This window comes from Ciconia boyciana, chromosome 4 (assembly GCF_034638445.1).
Source record: "Ciconia boyciana chromosome 4, ASM3463844v1, whole genome shotgun sequence".
In the NCBI taxonomy this organism is placed as follows: Eukaryota; Metazoa; Chordata; class Aves; order Ciconiiformes; family Ciconiidae; genus Ciconia; species Ciconia boyciana.
This window is the reverse complement of record NC_132937.1, coordinates 82,917,389-82,943,976: the sequence shown is the minus strand read 5'-3', so window position 1 is coordinate 82,943,976 and position 26,588 is coordinate 82,917,389. Positions and strand designations below refer to the sequence as shown.

General features: G+C 37.6%; 1 protein-coding gene across 2 annotated transcripts in view; it reads left to right on the top strand.

The window, feature by feature from the left end:
* Positions 1-26,588, top strand: part of PRDM6 (PR/SET domain 6) — a 74,768-nt gene that overhangs the window by 45,179 nt on the left and 3,001 nt on the right. For both annotated transcript variants that reach the window (XM_072860495.1, XM_072860496.1), the window contains exons 4-7: positions 4,573-4,700; positions 8,393-8,517; positions 11,659-12,001; positions 21,590-21,766. In XM_072860495.1, the coding sequence (XP_072716596.1) occupies positions 4,573-4,700; positions 8,393-8,517; positions 11,659-12,001; positions 21,590-21,766 (773 nt within the window). The remainder of the gene's footprint in view (positions 1-4,572; positions 4,701-8,392; positions 8,518-11,658; positions 12,002-21,589; positions 21,767-26,588) is intronic.

The window sequence follows — 26,588 nt, the reverse complement described above, 5'->3', positions numbered from 1 at the left end:
CAGATGATGATTTATGAAATGTATGTACTCATCAAAAGTACTCCTTGCTATCTTGACTTCCCACTGAAGTCAAGGGTAGAACTTCTTGTGGGAGGAGAGGGCTAATGCTGAGTGATTTGAAAATCCTATGATCTTATGCATGTGATGTCAATGAGAACAGCAGTGAACAGCAAAAAGCAAGATTCTCTACTAATGGTAAGAATTAATTCCTGCATGTTTTGTGGTTTTCTTCACATCTCTTTTGATGTCTTGCAACATAAAAAATGATTCTAATAGCTACTTTTACAATACAAATGTACATGCAAAGAAAAATTCCACTTTCAGGACCAGTCTTTTCTCCCTCTGCCTGCAAGGAAAATGAGAGGTCAGTTAAATTGTATGCTAATACCTTTTTTATTTGACTAAATGGAAAAATAAAATGCAGGCAGAATTTCAAAACACACAATCCTTTAGCAGGCCATGGAAAGAGAACAAAGGAAAACAACAGATAGAGGAAAGATCTCCAACAAGCTAACCATTTTTGCTCTCCCTGTCTCTTCTGTGAAATTGATTTTAATTGCTTCATAGCTTGGCTTTCTCTGCAGCTGTGCTATGACATTTGGGCTCCTTTATTCTAAAATTCTGTGGCATCTATACCAGAAACTGGCACAACAGTCTTTAGCGTTGGAATTACATTTGCCCCCATCTATCCAAGTGAGCAATACTGACTATGTCGGTACTGAAGTAATTGAGAGTTCTCAGAAGGCTCTTTAGCACTCTGCCTTATCTGTTATACTACTTAAATCTTACATGGTCTTACCTAGACTTGGTATGTTACCAGAGTGACAGATGTTCCAGCAACTGCTGTTTATTTTACTTAGTAATGGTTGTTCATAGATTTTAGAGCATCACTTATATGAGATGCTGTGTGCATTAGAAATTATATTATCACCATTATTTGTTGCTAGCATCATTGTCATTATAAGTTTCAGTATCTACAGCCTCCAAATAATTATCAGTAACCAATCCAACAAGTAATAAATCAAATCCTTCATATTTAATTTATATTTGCACGCCATTACAAGATGAACTTGACCAGTATCAGTACACTGGCATCCTACCTGCTTTTTCCCATATTTCCCAATTGGAATGCATGTGTATGTCACGAGGAATATCAGTGGCACCCTGTAAGAAATTTCATCATATACCTTATACCTTTCTCTATTTATGTCTTGATTACTGAATAAACTGGTGTTTATAAGGAAAGGAATATAAAAAATGGAAAAGAGAAGACCTGAATGGTGCTGGTTACACTGTGAACTTACTTTCTTGGACAATGAAGCTTTTCTGTTGTAGTCTGAAGTCAAAGGATTAAATTTGTGGAATAATGATATGGTTCACATTCTGAGTCTGTTGATGTGTAACATGCCACTAAACTGCCAGTAAATAGTCAAGAGCCTATTAAGAAGTTAATTAGTTATATGGTAACTACTAAGGAGGAACACAAGGCATGTCAAATGAGAAGGTGAGTGCAGTCCTCTTCTATCAGGCTCCGGTCTTTGCCAGTAGTCTGGTGCACTCCTCAGAACTGGAACAGACCATAAGAAAGAAATCTTAAAGCTTTGAAACATTTAAAGCAAAAGCAAAAAAACCCTTAAAAGTCAGCAAAAACAACAGTTAACAAGTACTTTGTGTCAGAAGAGGGAAAAGATCCAGTAAGCAGTTTAGGTAACACTTCCAAGTGTAATCAAAGTAGAAAAATGAAATAACTAATTTTGTTTCCACCACTTAGATCAATGACTGTTGTGAGATGCAGAAAAAAATACATGCATTCTCCATAGGAAGTTGGAGAAATAGTATTTTATTTTGTCATGAGGCTCTTGCAATGTGTTAAAAGTTATGCCAGCGTAGATGGATGTAGTGATCTAGTGACATAGTCAAAGATATTCAGTAAAATCGGTTTATCACAGGATTCTGCAGTAGTTTTTTTAATAGATACTATGAGTGTTTAAGTACATATGTAGGTGAATATGTATATCCATATAGTTTGCTATAACGTCTGGGTTCACAACTTACACTACAGGTTTGCTTTGCCTCTGTTATGGTAGATCATGGTTTGCTCCCTCATTATGGTTTCTTCAGGCAATTATATAGTGGTTGCCAGATTTGGGCAACTGTAAAATGACTAAGAACTGGTGCACAATGGTAATATGAGTAATAACAATAACAATATCAGTTAAGCTTTTTCAGATTTTAACCTGTATTATGCAATTTGACAAATAAACAGATACAATACAGTGTTGCTATTTCCCTTCTAAGGTTAGGGTTTCTGCTTCCTTATAGCTGGGTTTTCATTCCTGTAAGAACAGGGCTAAGAATGCTGTGGGATGGATTCTGACTATGCAGCTTTATTTGCAATGTCAGTAATATCCCCCTAGGAAAGGAGAGCATAGTGTCACTGATGCATCAGTACTTGCAAGAATAAAGCATTTGAAAGTATTTAGTCTTGCTTGTAGAGCAGTCCTTCCTACTCCAGAGCAAGGCCTGAGAAAGCTCCAATCCTGCATTTTCATGGCAGGTTTTAATTTCTCATGTCACCTATGACAGTCCATATACACAAAGTTCAGAGTAAGTCCATGTGTGTCCAGATATGGCTGTCAGTACTGATTATGGCAGTTTTCTTTTGTCTTTCCTGTTTCATATAATCTGTGGGTTAGGAAGCTATCAGCTCTTTATTTATGGAAATTGTTTTTGCCTCACGTTAAGCCATATATTGTTATGTAAGTAAGCACCATGTAAATGAATAGATAATAAACACTGTGCTGAGACTGTTTGGATAGATATTGCCAAAATGGTCCCAGCCAAGCACTGTTAGTCATTAATTTTTCCTTCTCTTCCTTTTTTTTTAGGCTGATTTCCTGTAAAACTTTTCCATTTCTATTACAGATTTTTATTGTTTAGCATATTTTGCTCATATATTCAACATAAATTAACATGTTCACATAATAGGTCCTTGCTAGTAGTCAACAATCTACCATATATAAAAAAAACCCCAAGTCCCCAGTATTGGAATATTTGTTTGCCTTTGAGGACTCCTCCTGATTTCTCTGACTTTATTCCACCCCTTGGGAATGTTGGGGTAGCATCTTGCTTCTCCAACCCAGGAGTGTCTGGTCAGGTTCCACCTGGTCCTTGTCACAGGCACTTGGGAACAAATGATAAGGATCTCTGTAGACACTTGATTTCCCTGTCTCTCATGCTCTAGCAATGGATATATTGCTCCTGATTACTCCCAGTCCCTCTTGGTCAAAAGCAAAAGCAAGGCTGGCTCCTGAATTTGAGACTCTCATGTGGTGGAGTAAAGAACTAGATTCTGATTCCTGTGTATGTTTTTGTGTGCATTGTAGGGAACACTCTTTTAATAAATCAGAAATATTGAACATAGTCACTTAATTTCTGAGATTATTCTCTTGATATTGAAATAGAAATGCAAGATTGTTAATTTGCTTGCTCTAGGAATGTTCAATTCAACGTAATAAATGTGCTTCCTCTTAATTAGCAGAATTAGTACTTTCAAGAAGACATCAATTTAGGCTCATACTATTTCAAAAGGGATAACATTTTTGGTGTAGGATTATTAAAGCAGATGGTGTGTGTGGAGGGGCAAAAGATCTGAAGATCAGGTTTGCTTCAGATAAGCACCTAATTGTTCAGATGCATTTCTGAAGTTTAACAAGGTAATTGCGTAACAGGTAAAAATCTTGTGAGACCATGTGCTTTTACTAGGATTAGCACTTCCTAATAACATTTTTTAAGCACTCAGCAGGGCAGGTGTGCATGAAACATGTATCTTTTCATTTCAGAGGCTCCAGAGCAATTTTATTCTTCAACTTTAGAGGGAGTATACGGTGCCGAATAGAGACATAATACTGTCTGTTTTTAAAATTACCCTAACTGGTTCTCATGTCCTTAGCAGGCATGTCATGTTTAGGAAAACCATGATTCCCTCAAGACTGACTTCTCATTTACTACTTAAAAAAATTATATGCCTCAAGGGAGCTTCTAAAGGCATCTTCAACTCTCTTTTTCCTTCTAGTCTCATTTGTTTTGGCATTATGAATCCTACAACTCCCTAATGTATCATGTGAGGTTGCTGAAGTACATACTCTTGCTGCAACTGAGATGTGAAGGAAGAGATACTTGTTTAGGGGTTACTACTGCCCCTTGCTCAGATGTTCCAGCTATTTCAATGCAGCCTTTACATCCAGATTTTCTTGTTTATCTGGCAGTTCATTGTTTAAGGCCAGCCTGTCAAAATAGGTTAAATATTCTTTGGGAAACATGGTCACATCTTTGAGACACCACAAATATGTTTAATACAAAAAGATTGGCTTGATAAAAGAAACATGATAAACTTGCATCCCCCAAAATACTTTTCTGCTGTTCCATGTAGCTTTCGAAGAGCATCAGTACACAATGACAAATCTCATGGCAATAAATCCCTGGAAAAGGCACAGAGAGACACCAGAAAAGCAGTGAAAATGATTGCTGATGATTTGTTCTAACTACTTGACCTTGTGACATCTCCCCCAGATATATGACCAAGATGGGACACTGCAGCACTTTATTGATGGTGGAGAACCCAGTAAGTCAAGCTGGATGAGGTATATCCGATGTGCAAGGCACTGCGGGGAACAGAACTTAACAGTGGTTCAGTACAGGTAAAGTATGTTTTAATTTACTCAATGCAACAAAATGAAAATGTTTTTAGTGAAAAGTCGGACTGCAATTGTCACCAGTACTATTGCCTTTGATTGCAAAGACAGTAGCAGGGCTTTTGTGAATTTGCTCATTCGGGGCAATACAAAAGCTGCGGAGTGTAGTGAGGATGGGTTTAATTTTGGTTGCCCTGAGCTGAGGCCATTGTACTAAGCATGCTAGACCTGGAGCTCCTGGGAACAAGTACAGCCCTGTGCCACTCATCTGACCACCACATTGCACAGAGCCCTCTGCATGTTTTCAAACGGTCTGATCAGAAGCAAGCCAACACAAGCAATCTTCTGCCCTTGATAAAGATGCATGGGCTAGAGAAAGGGGAAAAATGGCAGGAGATGAGTTTTGAACCCAAAGGCTTTCTGAGAGTCAGTCATGAGACACGTATACACCTAAAGCATATATGTTGAGTGCACCTGCTAGCCAAGATTGCTAGTGCTTGTGCCTCTTACGTCACTGGCTAGAGAAGGTCAAAACTTGAAGAAAAATGTAAAGAAATTATGGTGCATTTTACTTTGTACTTACAAACAGATCCAGAAAACCCAGACGAGGCATTACATAAATACATGATCTCAGCTATAAACAAACCTTTTGCCTCAGAATCAGAAGCAACTGCTTGGCCTTATTAAACGTGGTAGGAAGCACATCAAAGAATGCCCCAGGCTTGCCAGTTGCAGTGAGCAATCCCAGTTCTGGCTAGTCGCTTTAGAGAGTGGAGTTTCTTTTCTTTAGGAAGAATCTTAAACTTATTTAAAGTACCTTTATAATTAAAAATAAAACATACAAAAGCAAGCTAAAAAGAAATCTATATAAAGTTTGATTATCCCATAGGGTTCCAATTTAACAACGGTAAAATTGTTCAATTGCATTTTCAGCTTTTTTATTCTCTGGCCAGTTGACTAAATAATGCTGCAGTTAAAAAAATAACAATCCTATTTATACATTACAAATCTTTTATTATACTCTTAAATATCTGATATCTATAGCTAAAATCCCATTGGATTTCAAATAAACACACTGGATAATGAATAAAGATTGCTGTGATGAAAGAGTATTTTTGTAGGTATCTTGTGAACTATTTCTCAGTGTGGTGGTGTGTGCGCGCACTTATATATATACAAAAATAAGAAAAAAAATATATATGCATACATATATATAGATGACAAACCTAAATGAAAAGTGAGCATGAGAAAGTCATTACACATCTGTCAATATTAAGTGGATTTTACAACTCTCCTTTCATGATGGAGTTTTTACTTAGAGTTCCCTCTGTTGATCTGTTTTCGATTACTTCAGATCTTTATAAAATGAACTACAAAAACACAATTTAAAAAACTGGCATCCATCACCAGTGACTGCATCCAAGTGTAAGAAAATAGAAAAGTTGGACACTGAAAAACCGGCCTAATTTTTATTGTACATGGACGTCCTCCTCACAGAAAGTCAGCTGGTTTAAATTCATTCTGTTATGATTTGTAATATCTAAATGGAATTTTCTTCAAAGTGCTCTTGATTGATTGACCCTTAGCTGAACGTTTTGTTTTTATTTTGAGGCTGACAATAATGTTTGTTGGCATGTGTTCTGCTTCAACTGCGTTGGGACGCCATGAAGCTATCTTTATGAGTCATCCAACCACAATACTAAATACATGTCAGCAAAGGAAATATTATCCAAAAAGGGAAAAATCCCTTTGATGTACTTCAGCATGCAGAGATTTCTGCGAGTTTTGGAAGCTCTGCACGCTTGTAAGGGACGGTGTACCCTTACACTTTTTTTTCCCTGCCTACTCCAAGCCTCACAGACCACCCATTGCTCAAAAACAGTTCTGCTCTTTCAGCAGCAAAGTGTGTCATTTGGTTTTAGCACATTCATTTGCTGGGCTGCTGTGTTTATGTTAAGGGAAGCCAAACTGAGAGATGAAATGTTACAAGGGTGAAGTACAAAGTAGAGTCAATTTTTCTCAAGTTAGGGGATGCTGGTAATTTATAGCGTGGCTCCGATTTTCATTTTAATGTAACAGTGGAAAGAATTAATGAAATGCGCAGCTCTGGGAAGAAAAAGAGTGAGAAGAAGAGAGGAGAAGAGGGGGAGACACAAAGGGCAGAGTTTTTGTCAGATATTCATAGAAGGGTAGGAAAACCGTTCTGCTTAGCTAGCAGTGCCCTCCTGAGACAGGGTGGCAGTAAGCGAGGAAAATAACAAGATAAATGAAATTTTTGCAGCTGCTAGTAAAATATTGAGAATCTGCACTTTTTTATTGATCTTTATGATCCTGTTGCCAAGAGCCACTTTGCGGTGACAAAATATGTTGACAAGTGCATATCTCACTGCCATGAAAAATGTGGTAAAGGATTCTTCTTATGTCTGCAGTGTTATACAAGGAACAAATTGCATCGCTACAGCCAATTCTTTACAGAAAGTCTAAATTTAAGGCCTACCAACCCTAAACACTTTTATCTTGAACTTCAGGCTAACGTTTGTAGCAATTCTTCACTCAGAAAACCGGTTGAGGCCTAGCATTTTTTTCTTGGTCTATAGATGTTTTTCTGCCTTACATAAGCTGTTATAAAAAATGGTCATTTCTTCGTACTTTGACTGTATCATTTTGGTATGTAATCCTTCAGCGAGAGTGGAGTGTTCTTCTTGTATATATTGAATTTCTATCCATCTCACAGGAATGTGTTTTACTGTTCCATATGAAGCCTAAGGGAAAAGCCACTACAAACTGATAACATTTTTATTTTATCTTGTGCCTGATTCTAATCTTACACAGTTTTTGCCCCCATGTAAATCTGTTAACTGTAGAAGTATCACTCTGAAGCTATTTACATCAGCACAAGATCAGGATAAGGCTCTTGGTTTTATGGTAGAGACTCCAGGATTTTTCCTTTTTTTTCCCTCAACTCCCAGGTCAGTGGTCTAGGAATATCCACAGTCTTTTACCCCAGAGTGATGTGATAAGATATCACTAATTTATAGTTACTAACACTAATTTATAGTTACTGAAGAATCATCAACGTTACACTCATGTTCCATACAGGGGAAGATTTTTGTAGTTGTATGTTCAGATTAACCCAATTTTTTAATTTCCCTGTCTATTTTACTCAACAATCCAAGATCTTTCTTTTTGGTGGTATATTGCTGTAATGAAAGGCCACATCATGCTACTTCAAACCTCTTGCTAAAAGCACTTATTCAAATTACAGAATTGTTGTCCATTTACCCCTAAAATGTTAACTTTAGCTTAGATGACATATGCAAAGATGTTTAAATGGCTGAACTTACTGAACTCTGTGCACCGCTCTGATGCTTGTACTGCGTTAGCAAAATGCAGCATTTCTAAAATCACTTTAAAAATCACATTGCAAGAAAATATCAGCCTTTTTCATAAAATCTTGGTGCTTGTAAATCTTAGTGTTTAAAATATGCTAGGTACAAAGTGCCTGTAAGCTCTTTGTTACCCTGTGCTACAGGAACAAAGTCTTTCCCTGATGATCCATTTGGTTTTCAAATAATCAGTAAGTTATTCATTTAGTTATCTGCAAAAATGCTTAAAACAATGGATTTCTACTGTAATACTGTTTATGATAAGAGGAGAAAGCTCTATTCCTAAATTAGACATTTTTTTCTTTTGATCAGGTCAAATATATTCTACCGGGCTTGTATAGATATCCCCAGGGGCACTGAGCTGTTGGTGTGGTACAATGACAGCTACACATCTTTCTTTGGAATCCCTCTCCAGTGCATTGCACAAGATGAAAATTGTAAGTTCTTCCTTGCATTTCTACATGTGTAAGCCAGAATTCCTCTTTCATACGTAATCAGCTATATTCCTAGAGTACTTAAAGATATATTAAATGAAAGTGGTCATATACTTAAAGTGAGCTTGATGTGTACAAAATAAAACACTGAAGCTGATGATACACTTAAGCTGTGCAAAATCATGGTATGGTTACCTGAATAAATGAAGGTGTTTGGAAGTGTGCAGGTATGTGCAATTAAATAGCAGATTTCCCACCATGGCAGCCTCACATAGCTTGGTAGTGTGTAGAATCACTCTTCCTTATAAGTGACTCATTCCTAGTCTATTCTTAACTGATTTGCTTGGCCCTCTCCATTGTTATCAGACCTATCACAAGAGACTGTCTTGCCAAAACAGTAATGCATTGCAGGTCCACGAGGCCTCTGTTAGTGATTCTTCATTCTATTACCACTGAGTATGTTGAGAAAAGCTTTGTCTGACTGATTGTGGAGATGAGATCCTTATGGTTAAAATAAAAAAGCCAGCTTCTCGAAATGTAGACTGAGTGTAAGTAGCCTGAAATGACAATGAACCTCCATTCCACCCTAGCCATCCCCATTTCCATCCATTCTTCTACCTCTTCTTGATATTTTATTTTTAGTTTGCTAGGAATCATCACAAAATTAAGCGTGTAACTTATAACACAGACCCAGTGCAATCTAGGGCTGATACCTTTGTCTGTCATGGGAATGGGTGATCCAAGCATGCCCTTCAGTTTCACTGTTTGTGTGTGGAACTTGATTAGAGCTTGTATCCAAGACCTCTCTTCCATTTTGACAGCTATGTGTATCTACGTGGTGGAAGAAACCAACAATGGGTGCCTGATTGACTTTGGTCTAAAGTAACCCTGTGGCTGGCCACGCTTAATCAATTACGTATAAGATGTATTTTTTTGGTCAAGTACTTGGATACTTAAACAGCAATGCTAGGATGAACTCATGTCTTGTAGCAACTTAAATACTGAACCATGCAGCAATAAAACAGCAAGATAGCAGGGATTAAACTGTCAAAAATAAACATCCTTTTTCATCTTGAGTTTTCAAATCTGTTGGGCTTGAGAAAAGTTTAAAAGAAATTTAATTACTGGCAGTAATGTTTGCTGATAAAACTCATGCTCTGCAGTGTACAATATAGAAATATTATTTTTTCTTTCATGAGCTGAAGCTTACAAAACCTTTATTTGAAAAGCAAAGCATTATGGTTAAAATCTCTAAATATTGTCACTTGCTATTTTGCTGTGAGAGAAATCAGAGTTTCATCCACAGAGAGACTGACATGAGTAGATGAAATTCATCTCTGAGCATGAAGCCAGCTCCAGGCTGGTATATGACTTAAGTGCCACTTAAGCCCTCAGAGTAGACCTTCTACTTATCTTCTGCACAGGAGCATTTTTACTAAGTACAAACTCTGCCTATATTCCTTATGTCTTTAATATCCTGATATTATTGCTTCTGTGGAGTTTTATGAATACAATTTAAAAAAAAAAGTGATCTGCTTCTTGTGTGAAAATGTTGGGGTAAAATGAAAGTATACAAATTGCCCCTCATACTGAAGAGAAACATAGAAGATGTATTATATGTCTAGAAACCTGTGCTGGACAGCCCCATGGGTGTAACTCTACTTAGAAATCAGGTCCTCAGATACTCCAGAAAAGAATAGCCTAGGAAGGACCACAACTTAAGTAAACTAAATAGCATGTAATATTATAATAATGGAATTATTATAATTGATGAAAAATATTCGAACATAATTCAGTGAAGTAACTGGCATTATTTAAGGTATTACCAAAACATTATTTTGTGTTACATTTTTATTTTATATTAAATCATGTTGGATGATTCCAGCTCACAACTGAAATTTAATTCTCATATTTGCTCTTATAAATGTATCATCATGACTTCACTTAAACAGAGTTGCAGTTTCTAGTCACCTGTTTAGTAGGTGCTATGTACCTATGTGTGGATATATACATATAAACACTTTGTGACAGTAAAAAAATGTGTGAACATATGTAGACATAGACATAGGCACACAACATATTTAATTTAAAAATCTCCATTAAAATATTATCTCATGAGGTTGAGCGTGCCGAAATTAGAAAGCATGAGAAGGTACTGGGCCCATGTGGCTAAATTGTACTTCTTTTTGCATTGTAGTACAATCTTTCATTAGCTGACCCCATTTTTCTGTAGGACCCTTGCTTCATTCACTGCATGATCTAGATGGTACTCAAGGAGTAAGGCAGCTGTTCAACCTTCTTCTATATGTTTGACCTCCTGCCTTCCTTATCATGCAACATCCAAATTTTCTTCTTTGTGCACTAAATCACTTCTTTGTGAGAACAGTGTATTGCATTTGTTGCTGAAATATCTGAGTGCCTCATAAGCCATAGTTAATTGATGATCATAAGACTTTCACGGGACTAGAAACAATTTTTGTTCCTATTTTGTACGTGTGAAATTGATGCACAAAGATATCTCTGACTATATTTTGCATTGTCTCGTGGGGATCTAACTGCTATTAGCCTTAATCATACGAGTCATGGTGAAGTCACTGGCTTTGTATTGTATTGGCTGTGTGACTTATTCGTCAGGTGTAATAGTGTAATATCCTTAGTGGCTGCCCTTTAAGAGGATAAGGGGACTATTTCTGCAGTAAATATTTAAGCCCTGTTGTATCTCAAGGAGTGTCTGAGCAAGGATTTTTTCCCCCCATGCTCTCAAAATTCATTCTTGTCTGTGATATAGCAATTGGACATGCTGACTGCAACATGCAGAGTCAGGGTATCACAAGTGCAGCAGCATTTTCTTTCAGATGACAATCCCATTGTGCAATAAATGTATATCACAATCAGGCTTCTCTGAGTCCTTTCAGTCTCAGACACCCCTTTGCATGAGTTTTCATTTCAGTGTCACAGAATCAGCATCATCCATTCAGATCACTATCTCATTCAAGCCCATTTTTTTTGTGCATTGTTAAAATAAAGTTGTTAATTCTAGTGTCGAGAAAATGGATGTTGGTATTTTTTTGGTGTCTCCCAACACTGTATTAGTTTTAAAAAGGCATAAAAAGGATCTTATTTACTTTTCTTGTTTTCTCCCAGTGAATGTCCCTTCGACTGTAATGGAGGCCATGTCCAGACAAGACACCCTACAGCCATTTAATAAAAGTAGCAAACTATCCCCTGCCACTCCACAGCGATCCATAGTATTTCCACAGACTCCGTGTAGCAGAAATTTTTCTCTCCTGGATAAGTCTGGGTCCATCGAGTCAGGATTTAACCAGATCAGTGTCAAAAACCAACGAGTTCTTGCAAGCCCAACTTCAACAAGCCAACTAAATTCTGAGTTCAGTGACTGGCATCTTTGGAAATGTGGGCAATGCTTTAAGACTTTCACCCAGCGGATCCTCTTACAGATGCATGTGTGTACGCAGAACCCTGACAGGTAAAGCCCAGGCTCTCTTTATTTCTGTATCTACTGATAGCCAGATCCACTGCTTTCTTCTTTTATCAAGCTGTTATCATTTCCAAAACCAAACCATTATTAGGAGGACCCTGTACGACATAATTCATCTGCAGCTGTGTGAAGTAAGCTGATAAAAACCATTGCTTGACTTCACTATTTGTAAAAACATTTGGTGCCTAAACGTGTAGATAAAAGGAAATAGCTAAGGATATAATCTTGTTTTCAGAACGGTTTGGCACATCTGATGGAGGCAACAAAATAGAAGGAAAATTTATTAATATCATAGATGGAAAAATGAGGTCAAGATAATTAAAAGTCTCTCTGTCTTCCAAAGATAATCTAACTTGCTGCTCAGTGGCTGTCACAGTCATTTCAGGGTTCACCTATAGTGTGCAATGTGTATGAACTTAATTAAGTACTAAGAGGTAATGAATTGGAATTTTTTGCTTAGTACTATTTTTCTTCAGAGCATGCAAACCCATAAATCGTGCAAAGCTGTCAAAAGGAAATACCTACTCCACTAGTGATGTGGAGGAAAACAGATGCCACTTATTCAATAAACTAATATCCACACAGAAGAAAAATGTTGACTAGATACCTCAGAGTCAAAGTTGGTTTGAAAGTTTGTCAATACAGAATTTTATGGCTGTGAACTGAGGATGAAATTTAGCTGAACAAGTGAATTAAAATTTCAGGTACTCTGACCGGTGGCACAGTAAATATAATGGAACCATTATTTATGAATCAAAGCTGGTTTATTTGACAATTTTGATAGCTGGCAGGACAAAAGACAAAAATCAAATTAATTCAATAAAAAGGCTGCCCATGTTTTGTCTCTTCTTCAACTGTGAAGAAGGTTTGAACAGAACAGCTGAATCCCTGCAAGGTTGTTCTAAAAGCAGCATTTAATTGTGAATTACATTTAACCAAAACACTACCAAAAAATAGTCAACAGTGAGTCTGTGTGTGTGTTTGTATGCATGTCTATGTCTCTTTGTGTACGTGGTTATCTACGTGTACACATATGCTTGTGTGATTCTGTGGGTGTGGAGATACTGGAGCATAAATCCAGTTTTCCAGGAAGAAATGTCAAGCATGCTAGGGGCAAACTAGATACCACACAAATCTACGTAGAATCGAAAGAGTTGATAATATTGTGAATGCAAACCAGTCCTTTAAACATTTTCTGAATTTTATGCTGGCCTTAACAGAAACAAATGCCATGCTAAGGAAGCTGTAGGACACAACTGCCAATTTAAGTGCCACAATGTAGAATATAGGTCCCGAAAGGTCCACTCACCTAAGTTTCATGGACTCTTATGTTTCCAGTATTAAAGTATCCTAAGCATACTGTAAAGCATAAAATGCTGCATCAGCGAGTCTAGAAGAGATATGTTGTGAGGCTCCCCCACATACTTTTTCAGTGATTCATCCAACCAGGTGTGATGCCTAGATTTCATCCTTTCCTTCACTTGAACCTGTGTCTTCCTTTATGAAGAACCAAGCTGCAGATAACAGTTAATGCAAGAAAAGTCTCTCCTACGGGGGCTGTTCTGCATTCTAAGGGATCGTTAAATATTCATTTTGCCAGAGAGAAAAGGAGGATAAGTCTATCCTGCATTTAGGTCTGTCATCTTGGAGGTGAGAGATCTGTTTTTTAATTTTTATTTATTTATTTTTATTTTCTCCTGAGTATCTTGTGTCAAATATTACCTGAAACACAAGCTGGATTTTAAGTCTTCCGCCTTAGAGAACACCCTCATTAGTAGGTTACTGATTCACGACGTCTTACTGTTTTGTCTCTCCTGTGCCTACCTAATTTGTCCATGCAGGATAGCTTCAACAAGAAAGTGTAGAGCATTTTTAGGTCAGAATACCCTACAGTATAGTAGGAAAATTATCTAGATCAGAAGACAAGTTGCCCCCCCCAAAAGCAGAGAGAGCAAAAGGTGATTAGAGAAAGGTCTCAGCAGATTTGGGGAGGATTGGGGTGGAGAGGAGGTAAGTAAAGACTTTGAGTTGTATGTATTGAATCCCAGAAGCTGTAAGGAAGATTGGAAACATAATAGCTAACATGTTTTTCTCAATATTGATACTGGCTAATTTAGCTGATTTCCTCTTTCTCTTGTTGGATTTTGTGACTCCTATTCTTAAGAAATTTTTTCTCTTGTGTTATAGAGAGAGCATAAAACCTAAATGAGGTTGCAAGATACACTTAGGATCAATCTGTTGCATAAATACTGGATACTGCAGTGCTCTATTCTGTGACACCTGTGTTCCCTGTGTACTGAAAAATGACTTACATCTCTATGTTTTCATTAAATAAATTGTGCAGACTCCTTGCGGAGGCCAGTTTTGTAATGCCTTCTTTGTTCCCACGAGGTGTGCCATCAACATAACTGCTGTAAAAGCATTTCCCAATAGGTCTCCTTTAGGGCATTATGTGGGATGCCAGTCACATGAGTCTGTTTAAGCTCACTGCAATTCATTCAGTGTTTGAAATTACCAGAATAATAGTTACTGCAGATCATAACTGCCCTCAGACCTGGGTTCTCGTAGCTCTGGTTAGAAATCATTACAGGTTGAGCTTACATCTCGGGCAGCTTTTTGTCTTTTAGCAGGTACCAGTAGATCAGCTATTTAGTGATACAGTGGCTGGAAAAGAGTCATCTTTGGTTTCTTAAACATATTGCATTTCTCCAGATGAAAAATTCCTAAAGTGTTTTACAAAATTTCCTGGAGACAAGAAAATAAGGTATGATTTGTGAAAGAATACCTGCCTGCCAGCCTGAAGTGCTGGGTGCAACTCTCTGGTTTGTATTTTGTCAATGATATCTGTAGCACCGCTCCGGATGATAAACAGCTCCCCATTTATTGTCAGCAATTTGTGAGCACACCAGCCACTATATCTTTGATGTGACTGAAGCATCAGGGGCTGCCTTCTCTAGGAAATGACTTTAGACTATCTGTTCTGGCTTTGTATTTGTTTTTCAACAAGTCTGATTACCTACAGCATGAGGTGCAGGGAAAACATCTTTGAATCTATACAGGAGTCCAATTCATGGACTGAAATTTGAGAAAAGTAGACTACTTGGGTGTTAAGAAATTAAAAAAAAATAAATTACTTTGAAGACACTTAGACTCAGAAAACATCTGAACGAGAGCAGACACAAAAAAGGGCCAAAATATACTTAATTCCATTAGACAGTACAAAAGAAATGGTCCTACTTAACAGGCAGATGATTTAATAAATAAAAATAATTTTTAAAAATTATGAATCCAAAATAGGGAGAATTATTAAAATAATCTACCCTGTTTGTTGTTTTAGATTAAGATTAGGATTTTAATTAAGATTAAATTATTTACTGATTTACTTATAATTTACTTCTCCCTTTCCACTGTGATTTTTTTAGCTTGTTATGTTTTGTAGGGCTTCTCTTCGAACTTAATGGTAATTGGGGTTGGAGTGGGTCTGAGAGGTGAAGATTTAAATCCATCAGGATTTGAATTCTGGAACTTTTTGAGCCTTTGGGACTTTTTTTAAGCCTTGCCCAGACAGAAGCAGCTTGAGCAACTATTTCTTGAAGCAGGAGTCAGAAATCTATTTTCTCATCTGATTTTTGTTTTTTGATTTTGGTTTTGGTTTTTTCCTCCCCTGCTGCAGAAATTCCCCACAATCTTATTTGGGGGGGCTCCAGAAAGGGGTAACCAAAAGCCTTTGATCACAGTGAAGAATTTTCAGAGCAATATTTTTAATTTATTTTTTTTAACAGCAACCACTTTTCTGATAATGATGCGGTCTCTTTTAACGACATCGTTCTTCTTTCTCACTATGATCACCAGATTCAGGATGTATTGGTGTTGAGGGAAAGCAGATGGCTGCAGTTCCCGAGAGCTGTCTGTGGCACATTTTCATATGCAATATGGACTTCTGTATGATATATATTCTCATTGACTGCCATGTATTTAAGCTGATAATTTGAGGGAAAACCCACTCTATAAGTATGTCTGTGGCTGATAGATTGTGGATGTTATCTGGCCCTCGCAGTTCATGTTTACTCAAAAGATATTATTGTACTCATGTTTTGCTGTAGCACCTCAATATTACATTGTGAGGTATTTTTAAAAACAGCAGCTTGAAGTTTGATGTTGCCTATTTAATAGATCCTTTTCTCTATGATCATGGCTCAGCCCGTTTTGTGTTTATCTTTTTCTTTATAGGTTCTGTGTCTTTGGCCTTGATGTTCTCCCCAAGTCCATTAATTAATTTAAACATCTCCCAAAACAGACCTAAAAAAAGTTGTGAGCAAGAGTTGTCTATTTCTGTTTATAGAATGGCTATGGAATATTGCTCAATTAAAGTAAACACCATACTGAATTTAATGCTTGTCCTTGCATAATCTTTGCACAAAGGTTTGCAAATTCCCAGTACTCATAGTTAATAACAACAAAGGGTGTACAGAGCAGCACCTCTCCCTGACAGCTTCAGAAGTCTGAAAACACTTCAAGTGTGCTAACTTTCTGCTTTTGCTAGTTCCTCCACAAACATTTGTAAGAGATGATCCCAGAAGTCCCAGTGGGTCCAGGTCTGCCATCCCCAATGCAGTGTGGTGCCTGAAGTGCTTGGTGCAGTAGCCGTGCTGCCTAAGGGGAATGCCAAGGTAGTAGAGGATGTAGAATCCAGAGGTAGTGAATGTAACCCACCCATGGCCACACTGATGCTAGGAATGCTTCAGTGTGCAAGCTAGCAGTATCCTTAGGTGTCACTTTGTTCTCCAGCCTCTTAGTTCAACTTGCTAGAAGGCATCCCTCCAAAATACCTTTCCATTAGGACAACTGCGACCTAACTCCTCTGACGGCAGCTGTGCTCTTAATGCTGCGTGTTGTATGAAGACCTGTCCCTGAAAGCTGATGCTGGCCCCATTTCAACATGCCCTGCTTTCATTTTTTTTGCAGAGGCTGTGGTGTGACAGCCTTCCCCCTATCACACCGTGAAACCCTGCCCTCGGTTCAATGGAGCCCTGCGTCCCACGCTTTGAGACCCTGACATCAATCACATTGGTTTTTTACTTCTTCTTAGTCCTCAACAAGGAGAAAAGCACTTTCAACTGCATGTCAGTCTCTCTTCTTTCAGCTGGTGCTTTTCTAGCTTTTTCTAAGGGGAAAAAATGACAGCAATGTGCTATTTTGTCTCCCTGATCTGACAGTGTTTCAATGATAGAGATACAGGTATTCAGGAACTCACCATTACAAGCAATTCCTCTTCTAAGGATTGCACTGGGATTCCACATGCCCCTGGAAAACAGCAAATTCACTTCTGAAGAGGCCTCACTAGAAACCTGTTCATCATAAAGGAAAGAATTTGAAAAGTCAGTGGAAAATAATTATAAGATTTTTCAGGATTCTAATAATTCAGACCATGAATTATTTATGATGTAGAAAATAAATTTGTATTGGGTGGATGTACTTAGGGGTCAGGGGTTGGAAAGTATATTGTTCTAGCAGAGGAATAGTGCAAGATAAATAATTAAAGACTATGTCACTTTTGCTAAATGAAAATCTTAAAAATAATCAATCTAAATGTACAGTTGACTGTCAGCAGCTATTCTAGGTGCAAAGCCACGGATTTTTCTATTGTTATCCCTTAACATGCTTTGTGCATGTTAAGGGATCCCCATCCCCTGCACAAAGCATGAGCTTTGGTGAGGTTCAGTAAGTCTCACAGGGGAACATGGGTTTTGTACTGATCCTATACGTGATGTAGTTTCACCCAGAAAAAATCAGCTACAAAAGTGTGAAAATTGTAAGACTGGAAAAGACATCACCAAACAGCAAAATCATTCAAGAGGTTGTCTGAATTAGGGAGCAAAAAGTATTCTTGACTGGTTTCATTTTGAAAATGTAACTTGAAAAACTTGGAAAAGCTCAAAATACAAATAACTACAAAACCTGAAAACTATTACATTACAGTTACTCCTTTCTGAATTTCACTTTAAATGGCCTGTGTTCCTGTAGTGCGACGTCATATAGTCAGAATGTAAGATCAGGGTCTCTAGAAAAAGCTGTTGGACTCTACATGGTAGTAAAGCTAGATAGCTGATTGATGGTGCATGGGGTTAATGACAACAGTGTAATTTTTCTAACAGGAGAGTTTGCTTCTAGGTGAGTAGATTTCCTTCCTTTAAGCTCAGACAGGAAGACAGAGAACTAGAAAAATACGTAGCTAGGTGTTTAATGAAAAACATTAGAACTGCTTTTGATGGCTGTCAGCACATTATTCTCATCTGCACATTGCTGTACATCAGTTTAGCTGTTCTTAAATGCAACTTAAAAATACTGTATGAGAAGATTTTGATCAGGCTTGATTTACATCTGGAAGGGCCTACAAGATCCTTTGTAGAAAACACAATGATTAAGACATTCAAAACTATGTTGTTTCTGGTATGTGATAGCTGGAGAACAAATTTTTATAGAAAAAATATTTCTTCAGGTAGTCAGCATGTTTTTGAGGCCCTGGTACACCTGTTTCATCAAACTGATTACTTTCATGCTTGCAAATCTGTCTGCACATCTGCAAAGGAATATTTTAGTTATGTAGTCTTTCACATATGAAGTGACTGACATTCATTTTGTTTGAACATTAATTTTCTGGAGCATCAACACACATGTGGGCTTTCACACAGCTAGGCTTATATTCACATGGATACCTTGAAGCTCAATAAAGTACAATATGTTCTCGCTTATTCCAGTGCAAATGAGTTTTTCTGGGCTGGGACTGCATTCAGTCTAGCAACACATCTTTGAAAATACAGCCTATGAAGACCACCGTTTTTGTCACTATGTCACTGGTCTTTCTATCTGCAAACCTCTGCTATAAAGAGGTCACCATCTTAATTCATTGTCCCAGTGCAGACCAAAGTGGTGGCAGAAGACATAACTGCTACATCAAAGACAGCCCTGCTCTGCCCATGTCAATGTGCTCACTGAACCAAGCATTGCTCATGTTCAGTCCTTTTATACCACTTTCTTTTTTTAAAAAAACAACATATTGATTTTATTTTCTGCCAAGAAAAATTTCTCAGCACAGTAAAATGCTTATCAGAGAACAAAATGATAACTTTTATACTTATTGAATGACTTTTTTTGCTCTTGGAAAATATAGTAGTATCTAAAAGTTGTCAAAATGTGGCATATCTGAATCTGCAATTGTGCAAATTAGATACAGCATTTTAAAATTGTGATAGTATTTAAATGCATTTATAGGCTTTCTTTTTAAAATGAGCTTTTTTTAATGTGTGCCATGTATGTAGCTTGAAAAAATTACTTATTCTGCCCATTTTAGTATTAATCAGAATTGCCTGTGTATAAACTGGACAAATGCATCCCCTGCAAAGAGGAAGGTAACTTCTTTAATAGTTGTTCTCCCAAAATATGGATGAATGGAAAAAATACAGTCAAAGTGATCTAACAATAGGTGATTTTTTTACAGGGCTCTTCTTCTTGAGCATCAGACAGTGAAATGTATTCTGAGTACATATATTAATGTCCTTTGTAAACAATAAATTTGTTTTGAGCCAATGTAGGGGGTAAAAATATTTTACTTGGCATCACAATCTTCAGTTATAACTGGTTTGGAATTTTGACTCTTTACAGACAAGTTGCAGTGTGACTTTTCACAGTATCAAATTAATCACATTGACTGTTAAAAAAATAAAAGATTAATTAGTTTTATGTAGTGTTCTATCATTTATTGTGGTAGCTGTTAAAAATAGATAACCAGAGGCTAATAGATGTTAATGGCCCCTTTCACTATTAAAAAATCAATGTTTCTTGGATACAAAATATCTTAATGTGTTCTTTTTGCTTAAAAGTGTTTGATTTGAAAATACCCAAACAAATAAGTCTGCATTCACAAATCATCTTTGTTTTACCAGCACTTGAATTTTCATGTCAAGTTTGATAAATATTTTCTGTGCAAATTAACCGTGCACTTCAAGAACAGAGAAGACTGGGCATGTTACTACTTGCCTTACAATAAGAGAAACAGATATTCAGTACTTATTTTTTTCTTAAAATCTTATTTTACATATATTCATGTAATTGTTTAAGGGCCATGTCATCTAGGTTAAGTAACCTTTCCACAGCTTTTATATATTTCTTTCAAACTTGTTGGAGAGCAGTTAGATTTTCAAATGTAAGTAATTAAAATTGTAAGCTATTGAGTTATTGACCAATACTGAGCTATTAATCAAGCTAAAAAATTCTACAATCAGGGTTCAGTGCTCTGAAGCACTGTAAAATAATAGTATTTGTGTTCAGTGATGCAAGTAGCCACAATTAAGCAGTTCGCTTGACAAATGAGATAGTTCACTTTATTTTGCACTTAATTGAAATGTACATGCTTGGTCACCATTGTCTCCTTCCCTTTAGTTTTGGTTTCTAGCCATTTAAACATACACATTTATTAAAGAGAGGGCAATTAAGCTGGTGTTGGCCATTGGCTGTAGAAATGCAGACATCAAGAGCTGTGCCTTAAAACACTGTGCAGGGTAAAAATCATTAATATCCCTCCAGAAAAAAATCTTAATTTTCTTAACAAAAAGTCTGATGAGCATGTAGAACTATGTCACTAACTTAAATCAAATATGAAAAGGAAAAAAACACTGTAAGATGTTGATATTAAATCACTTTTACCAAACAGAAATACATAGACATTGTTTCTCCACATTTTATTTTAGTTAGCAATGGTGTTTGCATTTCAGCAGTCTTGTCTCACCTTGCTGTCTTGTATCCTTTTCTTTCTATGTTTGCAGTCTGTTATTATTCTGAATTTGTAACATCTCAGTCAGTTTTGTTTGTTTGTTATGCTTGTTTTTTAACAAACTGTGGTGTTGAAAACCTAAGTTTGGGTTTCATTTCAAGATCACAAAAAAAGGCATTTTCAGTCTGGATGGGAGAAACGTGTTAACTAAATGCAAATATTTTCAACAGCAGTAAGAAAGTAGAAAGGTAATTGTAACATGGTGGTTATTTTTTCCAATGTCTCTCATTGAAAAAGGTGATCTCAAAAAAACCTAGATTCCTCCAAAGCAATATGAAGAATTTAATTGCTTCCTTAATTCTGCTAACAGAATCCACCTAGGATATAGGTATAACAATCAGGCATGAATTTGTAGGTAAGACTGTAGCTGGCACCAACAGACAGAGGATTTCGTCAGTCTCTTAGCTCCGATGTATGAGGAGTTTTTTGTGACTAAGGAGTACCACGTTGAGTTTGGGAGAAATAAGGCAGGCATATGATGTGTAGTGCAGGCTCACTAGCTTGCTGAATTATGTTTTGTGTGGCATGATGCCCATAGACTCTCAATCAATTCCTGCACAAGCATTTCACATTTGCTAAAGCGGTCATGAAGTTTTGGGTATGTATCTCCCAAGAAAGTCCCAGAGAAGTGCACCCACTGTTCTCTTTGGAAATTATGGGGAAGACCAGGTGTTCCCGCCCATATGGTTTCCTGTTCACGGCAATAGAAAGCACTGACAGCACGGTGTTTCTCTTTCCCATTGCAGGCCCTACCAGTGTGGTCACTGCTCCCAGTCTTTCTCTCAACCTTCAGAGCTGAGGAACCACGTAGTTACGCACTCCAGCGACAGGCCTTTCAAGTGTGGCTACTGCGGTCGTGCCTTTGCTGGTGCCACAACACTCAACAATCACATCCGGACGCACACTGGGGAAAAGCCCTTCAAGTAAGTACTTGAAGCCAGCAGCCTTTGCCAGCTGAGATTAGAGAGGGACATGCATCGCTGCTATTCACTAGCATCACTGGTCCGTACCAGCACACGGCAGAGGTTGCCTTGAAATCCAAGGTCAGACCTCCAGATAAATCCATTAGTGGTGTGGCTAAAATCAGGATTAAACCAGGCTTGGTTTTGGGTGCCTTGCAAGCCCTGAGCACTATTCTGTCCTCTGATGAGAACTTGATTGTTTTAATTAATGACAAGCCGCTGCCAGAGAACCATAGCTGAAAAGACACTCAAGACTGGGACAGGCTATGCTGTAAGAATATTAATATGATTCTCTGATGTCTATATGCTGAGGCAGATGGAGCTTCACATAAAAGCTAATTTGGATCTGGTTAAATATGGCAGAGAAATATGCATCTTTTTTTAGTCTCAGAATCACTGCATAGAAGATGCAACTCTGCCTTGTGGCAGAAGTTTGGTAAGATCATAATAATAAATTGATAGTGTTCAGCTGTCCAAGATATAATAAAAAAAAAAGAAGTCACCTGGTCAAGATGGTTTTTAATTAAACAGACTCTGCTTATTTTTGCAGTTTCTGTTTACTGAAATTAAAACCAAGCACACACTTGATTCTCAGAAATTTTCCCTCTGTGCTCACCTCCAGCCACAGCACAGCTGATCCGGGTGGATTTTACCTCCTGTTGTGCGAGACTCTGCCTACCTAACAGGAGGTGTTCTCCAAGACAGAATACAGATTTTCCATATTCGTGTCTGTGTCTTCCTTGAACTGACAGGCACAAATGTTATGGATATTGTACCTGGAACAATCCCACTTTGGAAGAAAAATAATGTGTTGATATCAATGTATAATGTATTGATATCACTTATTTTGGAAGCTACCGGATGTTCCTAGGAGGAATGGGAATGAGCGTAGAAGAAGATGTGTGTCTCTCCCAGTTCTCCAAGGACTGTCTGTCCTCTGTCTACTTTTCTCCATTTGTCTTTCTTTTCTACTTTTGCCGTACTGTGCTCTCGGTCTGGTTAATGTAAGAGAGCTCAGCTATGGGGCCTGTCAGAACCCCTCATAACAAGCTCGGTAGAGATACCGGTAGAGATGCTTTGCCTCCATATATGGTTGAAAGGAAGCATGGCCTCCATACATGTCTCTGCTGTGGGCAAGGGGACAGCACCAGGAACCAAATATTGCATATCCAGTACAGAAGAGCTTGCATACCAGAAATTGTGGCTAGGATAGTATTGTAGATGGCAAAAGACAGAAACTCAGAGCATCTAAACATCAAGTCCTCTAGAGCCCGTCTGTTGAATGCTCAGAGCCCATAGAAAGTGAACCAAAAATAGTGTGAGCAATCAGATTGATTTTATCTAGTTGCTGTGTAAATAGATTTTAGTAATTAATGGAAGAGGTTTCCAGGTCAAAATGGAAAATAGATTTCTTTTAATGTTAAGGTGTTACTTATGTGTAACCTTGTTGACTCCACTTAATTTTTTTCCTTAACATCCTGTTTTTGTCATGTTTCCAATAGATCTGCTATTTTGCCCCATTTAGACTCATTATTTTTCCCCTTTGGTTTAGTAATTTTTTTCCCCTTTTCCAAAATGGTCTTGACTACAGCACAATTTCATTTCTGAAAGGGCTTAATGTATGTACTGCAATTAACCAGTGGTCTGGGATTTGTTTGTTTGTTTTGCCCTGCTTATGCTGAAGTACTTAAGTATTCCGGGATGTATCTGCTCATTCTTAAAGGTGCAGGGCAGAGCAACAAAAAATGTGGATGTTTTGTACTGCTTCTTTATGATGTATGGCATAATTACATTCTTGTAACATTTTTATTTAGTTTATTCCTTAAACTCAAGAAACAGTAGTACCAATTTCTCTCCGGAAGACTTGTTGAAGTATTTGCAGGAAGCTGACTAGTAATTTCACGTGAAGCTAAAACTGGAGCTGCAGATCTTCCCATCCCTGCTAGTCAGATAAGGGCACACATACACCCTGATCCTGCAAGCTGTTCAAAAGGGCATATTTGCCTCCCATGCAGGACTGCTTGCATTTGAGAGAGGAGGGGCAGAAAACTCATCCAGAAATTGATCCACCCTCTCTGCTGGAGGAAAAAGATAGCTGCAGCTCATCTTGATGTCTCATCACCATTTAGATCCTCCTTTGAAAAGGAGGGCTCCAAGACCGGGTATTAAGTAAGCTTAGGGAAAAAGCTAAACAAATTCTAGTAAACAAAAACCGTAAATGGGACAAACAAGATTTCTGTCTCTTGATCATGCAGTTTAGGTTTTAAATATTTGTTTACAAAAGGATTTTGAGTGTACTCTTACCAAAAAAAGGGCAAAATTGAAAAGTCAATTGAGATACGGTTTCTGTACCTCAAAGAAGTCTGTATTTGTGCTAATGTACATACTTCTGTTGAATAATATTTTTACTGTTAGCAAGAACAACCGTGCATGGATAGTGCTAAATTACTGAAATTCTAGCTAAGTTATGTTAAAAATAGCAGGCATAATTTTAAAGGTGTTACTAAGTTCAGTTTCCTAGGTGAAAATAGTCAGTCAGCTGGACAGTTAACTTGCATCTACTGTGAATGCAATCTCACTATTTCTAATGCAGTAGGGCAGTTATGTTTGCAAGTGGTATTTGGACAAATTACAGTGTGCATGGATTAAGCAGACAATGTCAAACACTAGGTGTATGTTTGTGTGCATATTATTTTCAGAAGGTAGTTTTAAAAACAGTGAACATAGAGTAACAGGATTTTAAAATATTTCAAATTAATTGTTATTTAGGAGGAAGTCTGTGATTGGTTAAAAAGCTTTTTCTGTGAGAAGGCACTTTCTTTGTAGGTCCTAGGTAACTTTGGATGTATGGTGGAAGACTTTTCTATTTGCTTTTCGTTACAGATAACAATGCTAAGTGAGGTTATCTGTAGTCAAAGCTTTAGCTGCATTGCCTGGACTGCAGGTCCAGTTAGAAGGCATTTCTTTTCATGTCATCACAAGCTATCAAGTCAGCCTCACCACTGTAAAGTTTTTGTGTATTCTTATCTTACCAAAGTCTCCACTATGGCTGCTAGTCTGGGAACAAAGCTCTTAAGCAAATTAAAAGGTAGGAGAAAAAGAAAAATTATTGGCCATCCCTGTTGTCTTAAATTCTTCCCCCCCAGTCTCTTCCATTTCAGCAAAACTAAAGATTAGTTAAGGGACTTGCCTGCAGAATCAGGGTTATGCAAACATCTAACATTCAGGAGTCAACCAAAAAGAATTAGAGGAAAGATTCTTTCAGATTGGGATAACCCAGGTGTTTTTCATTGTTTCTTACTGCAATGCAAAACTGGGGAACATTAATTTCAGGTTGAATATAGATGTTTTACCTGCAGTGACATCTCAGCTTTGTCCTGTTTTTTTTTGTTTTTTAACCCTTTCAAATTACTTTAAAAGTTTGTGTTAAATGCAGTTCTTGAATGAAATCTTAAAAGGTATATTTTGAAAATATCAAATGAAGATATTTTTTCCTAAAATAGACCTTCAGCATTTTCTTCACCCAAAGCCTTTCACACAGGTTGACATAAACTTGGGAATTAAACCAATCCTGTCTATAATCCTCAGTGTCAATGTTTTGAAAGCACTGTGAAGCAAACAAGCAGACCTGTTGAGGGCTATCGAACCAAACTCAGAAAACTGAGTATCTTAGAAATATCCAAAAACCATTGATGTTCATGTTGTTTGTGAATTTAAGAACCATTTTGTTTACCACCCCCACCCAAGCAAATAACGTCAGGAAACCTTGTGGTAGAATGAAGTCTTGTGTTTGATGAGGATGAAAGTTGTAATAGAACATTGCTCCTGACAGTTAAAATGAAGGCATGCATGCATTGTGAAAAAAGATAACACGGATCCAGTTTTCACTGATGGGATCTATTATGTGAGGACTTTTAAATTGCTTCTTTGGATCTACATCGTGTCAGGGGCTGTTTAAATTACTCTTAAATGCCATCAGATGGCTTAAGTGGAAATTAAGTGGTCTCTCAGTTAATAGTTATCATTATTGCCAATACTTGTATCTACACTTGAGGCTTAACCAAAAATTTGGTTTATATCTAATAGCCAGGCTTGGGTTCAGCCCCGTGGTTATTTTGTGAGTGGCCACAGCAGAGGTGGACCCTTTTTCCTTTCTAACTGTTTTGGCTACTTTTCAACCCTCCAACACAATATTAAACATGTGTGGCTTGTAGTATAGGATCACACACACGTGCTCACCAGTCTCATAGACACAGGTCATTGCAGTGGTTATTCTGCTAGGACAGGCTAGGAAGGGATGGTTGATAGAGGGAAAGGGTACATCATAATTCAAAAGAAAAAATATTCCTGCTTTTCCTCCCATTCCTACCTACTGTGAGATAGTTATGCTGACTGCTGTGACACTATTATCTTCACCTTTCCTATCAGTTTGTATCCAGCAACAACTTCTCTGGACCACATAGAAAAGAGGAGTCAGGGGCCTAATACAGGTCCCTGCCTGTAAGCCAGGTACTTATATATCCAAAACTATAGTCCTGAAAACGCCATCCACACCCTTTGCAAGTGCCTAGAAGATACTAGACACCTTGGATACTACCTGAAGGCTACCTGGCTACATGAGAAAGCCAGGGGAATTAGGTGCTTTGTCAAAGGCTTTATTCTGACTTTTGCCCAAGTGGTGTATACTGCAGACAGCACAGCCTGACCAGCAGCAACACTTGGCACCCACATCCCTCGTGTCCAAAGGACAGGTGCTTGTTGCAAGAGATTTATTCTTTTCTGG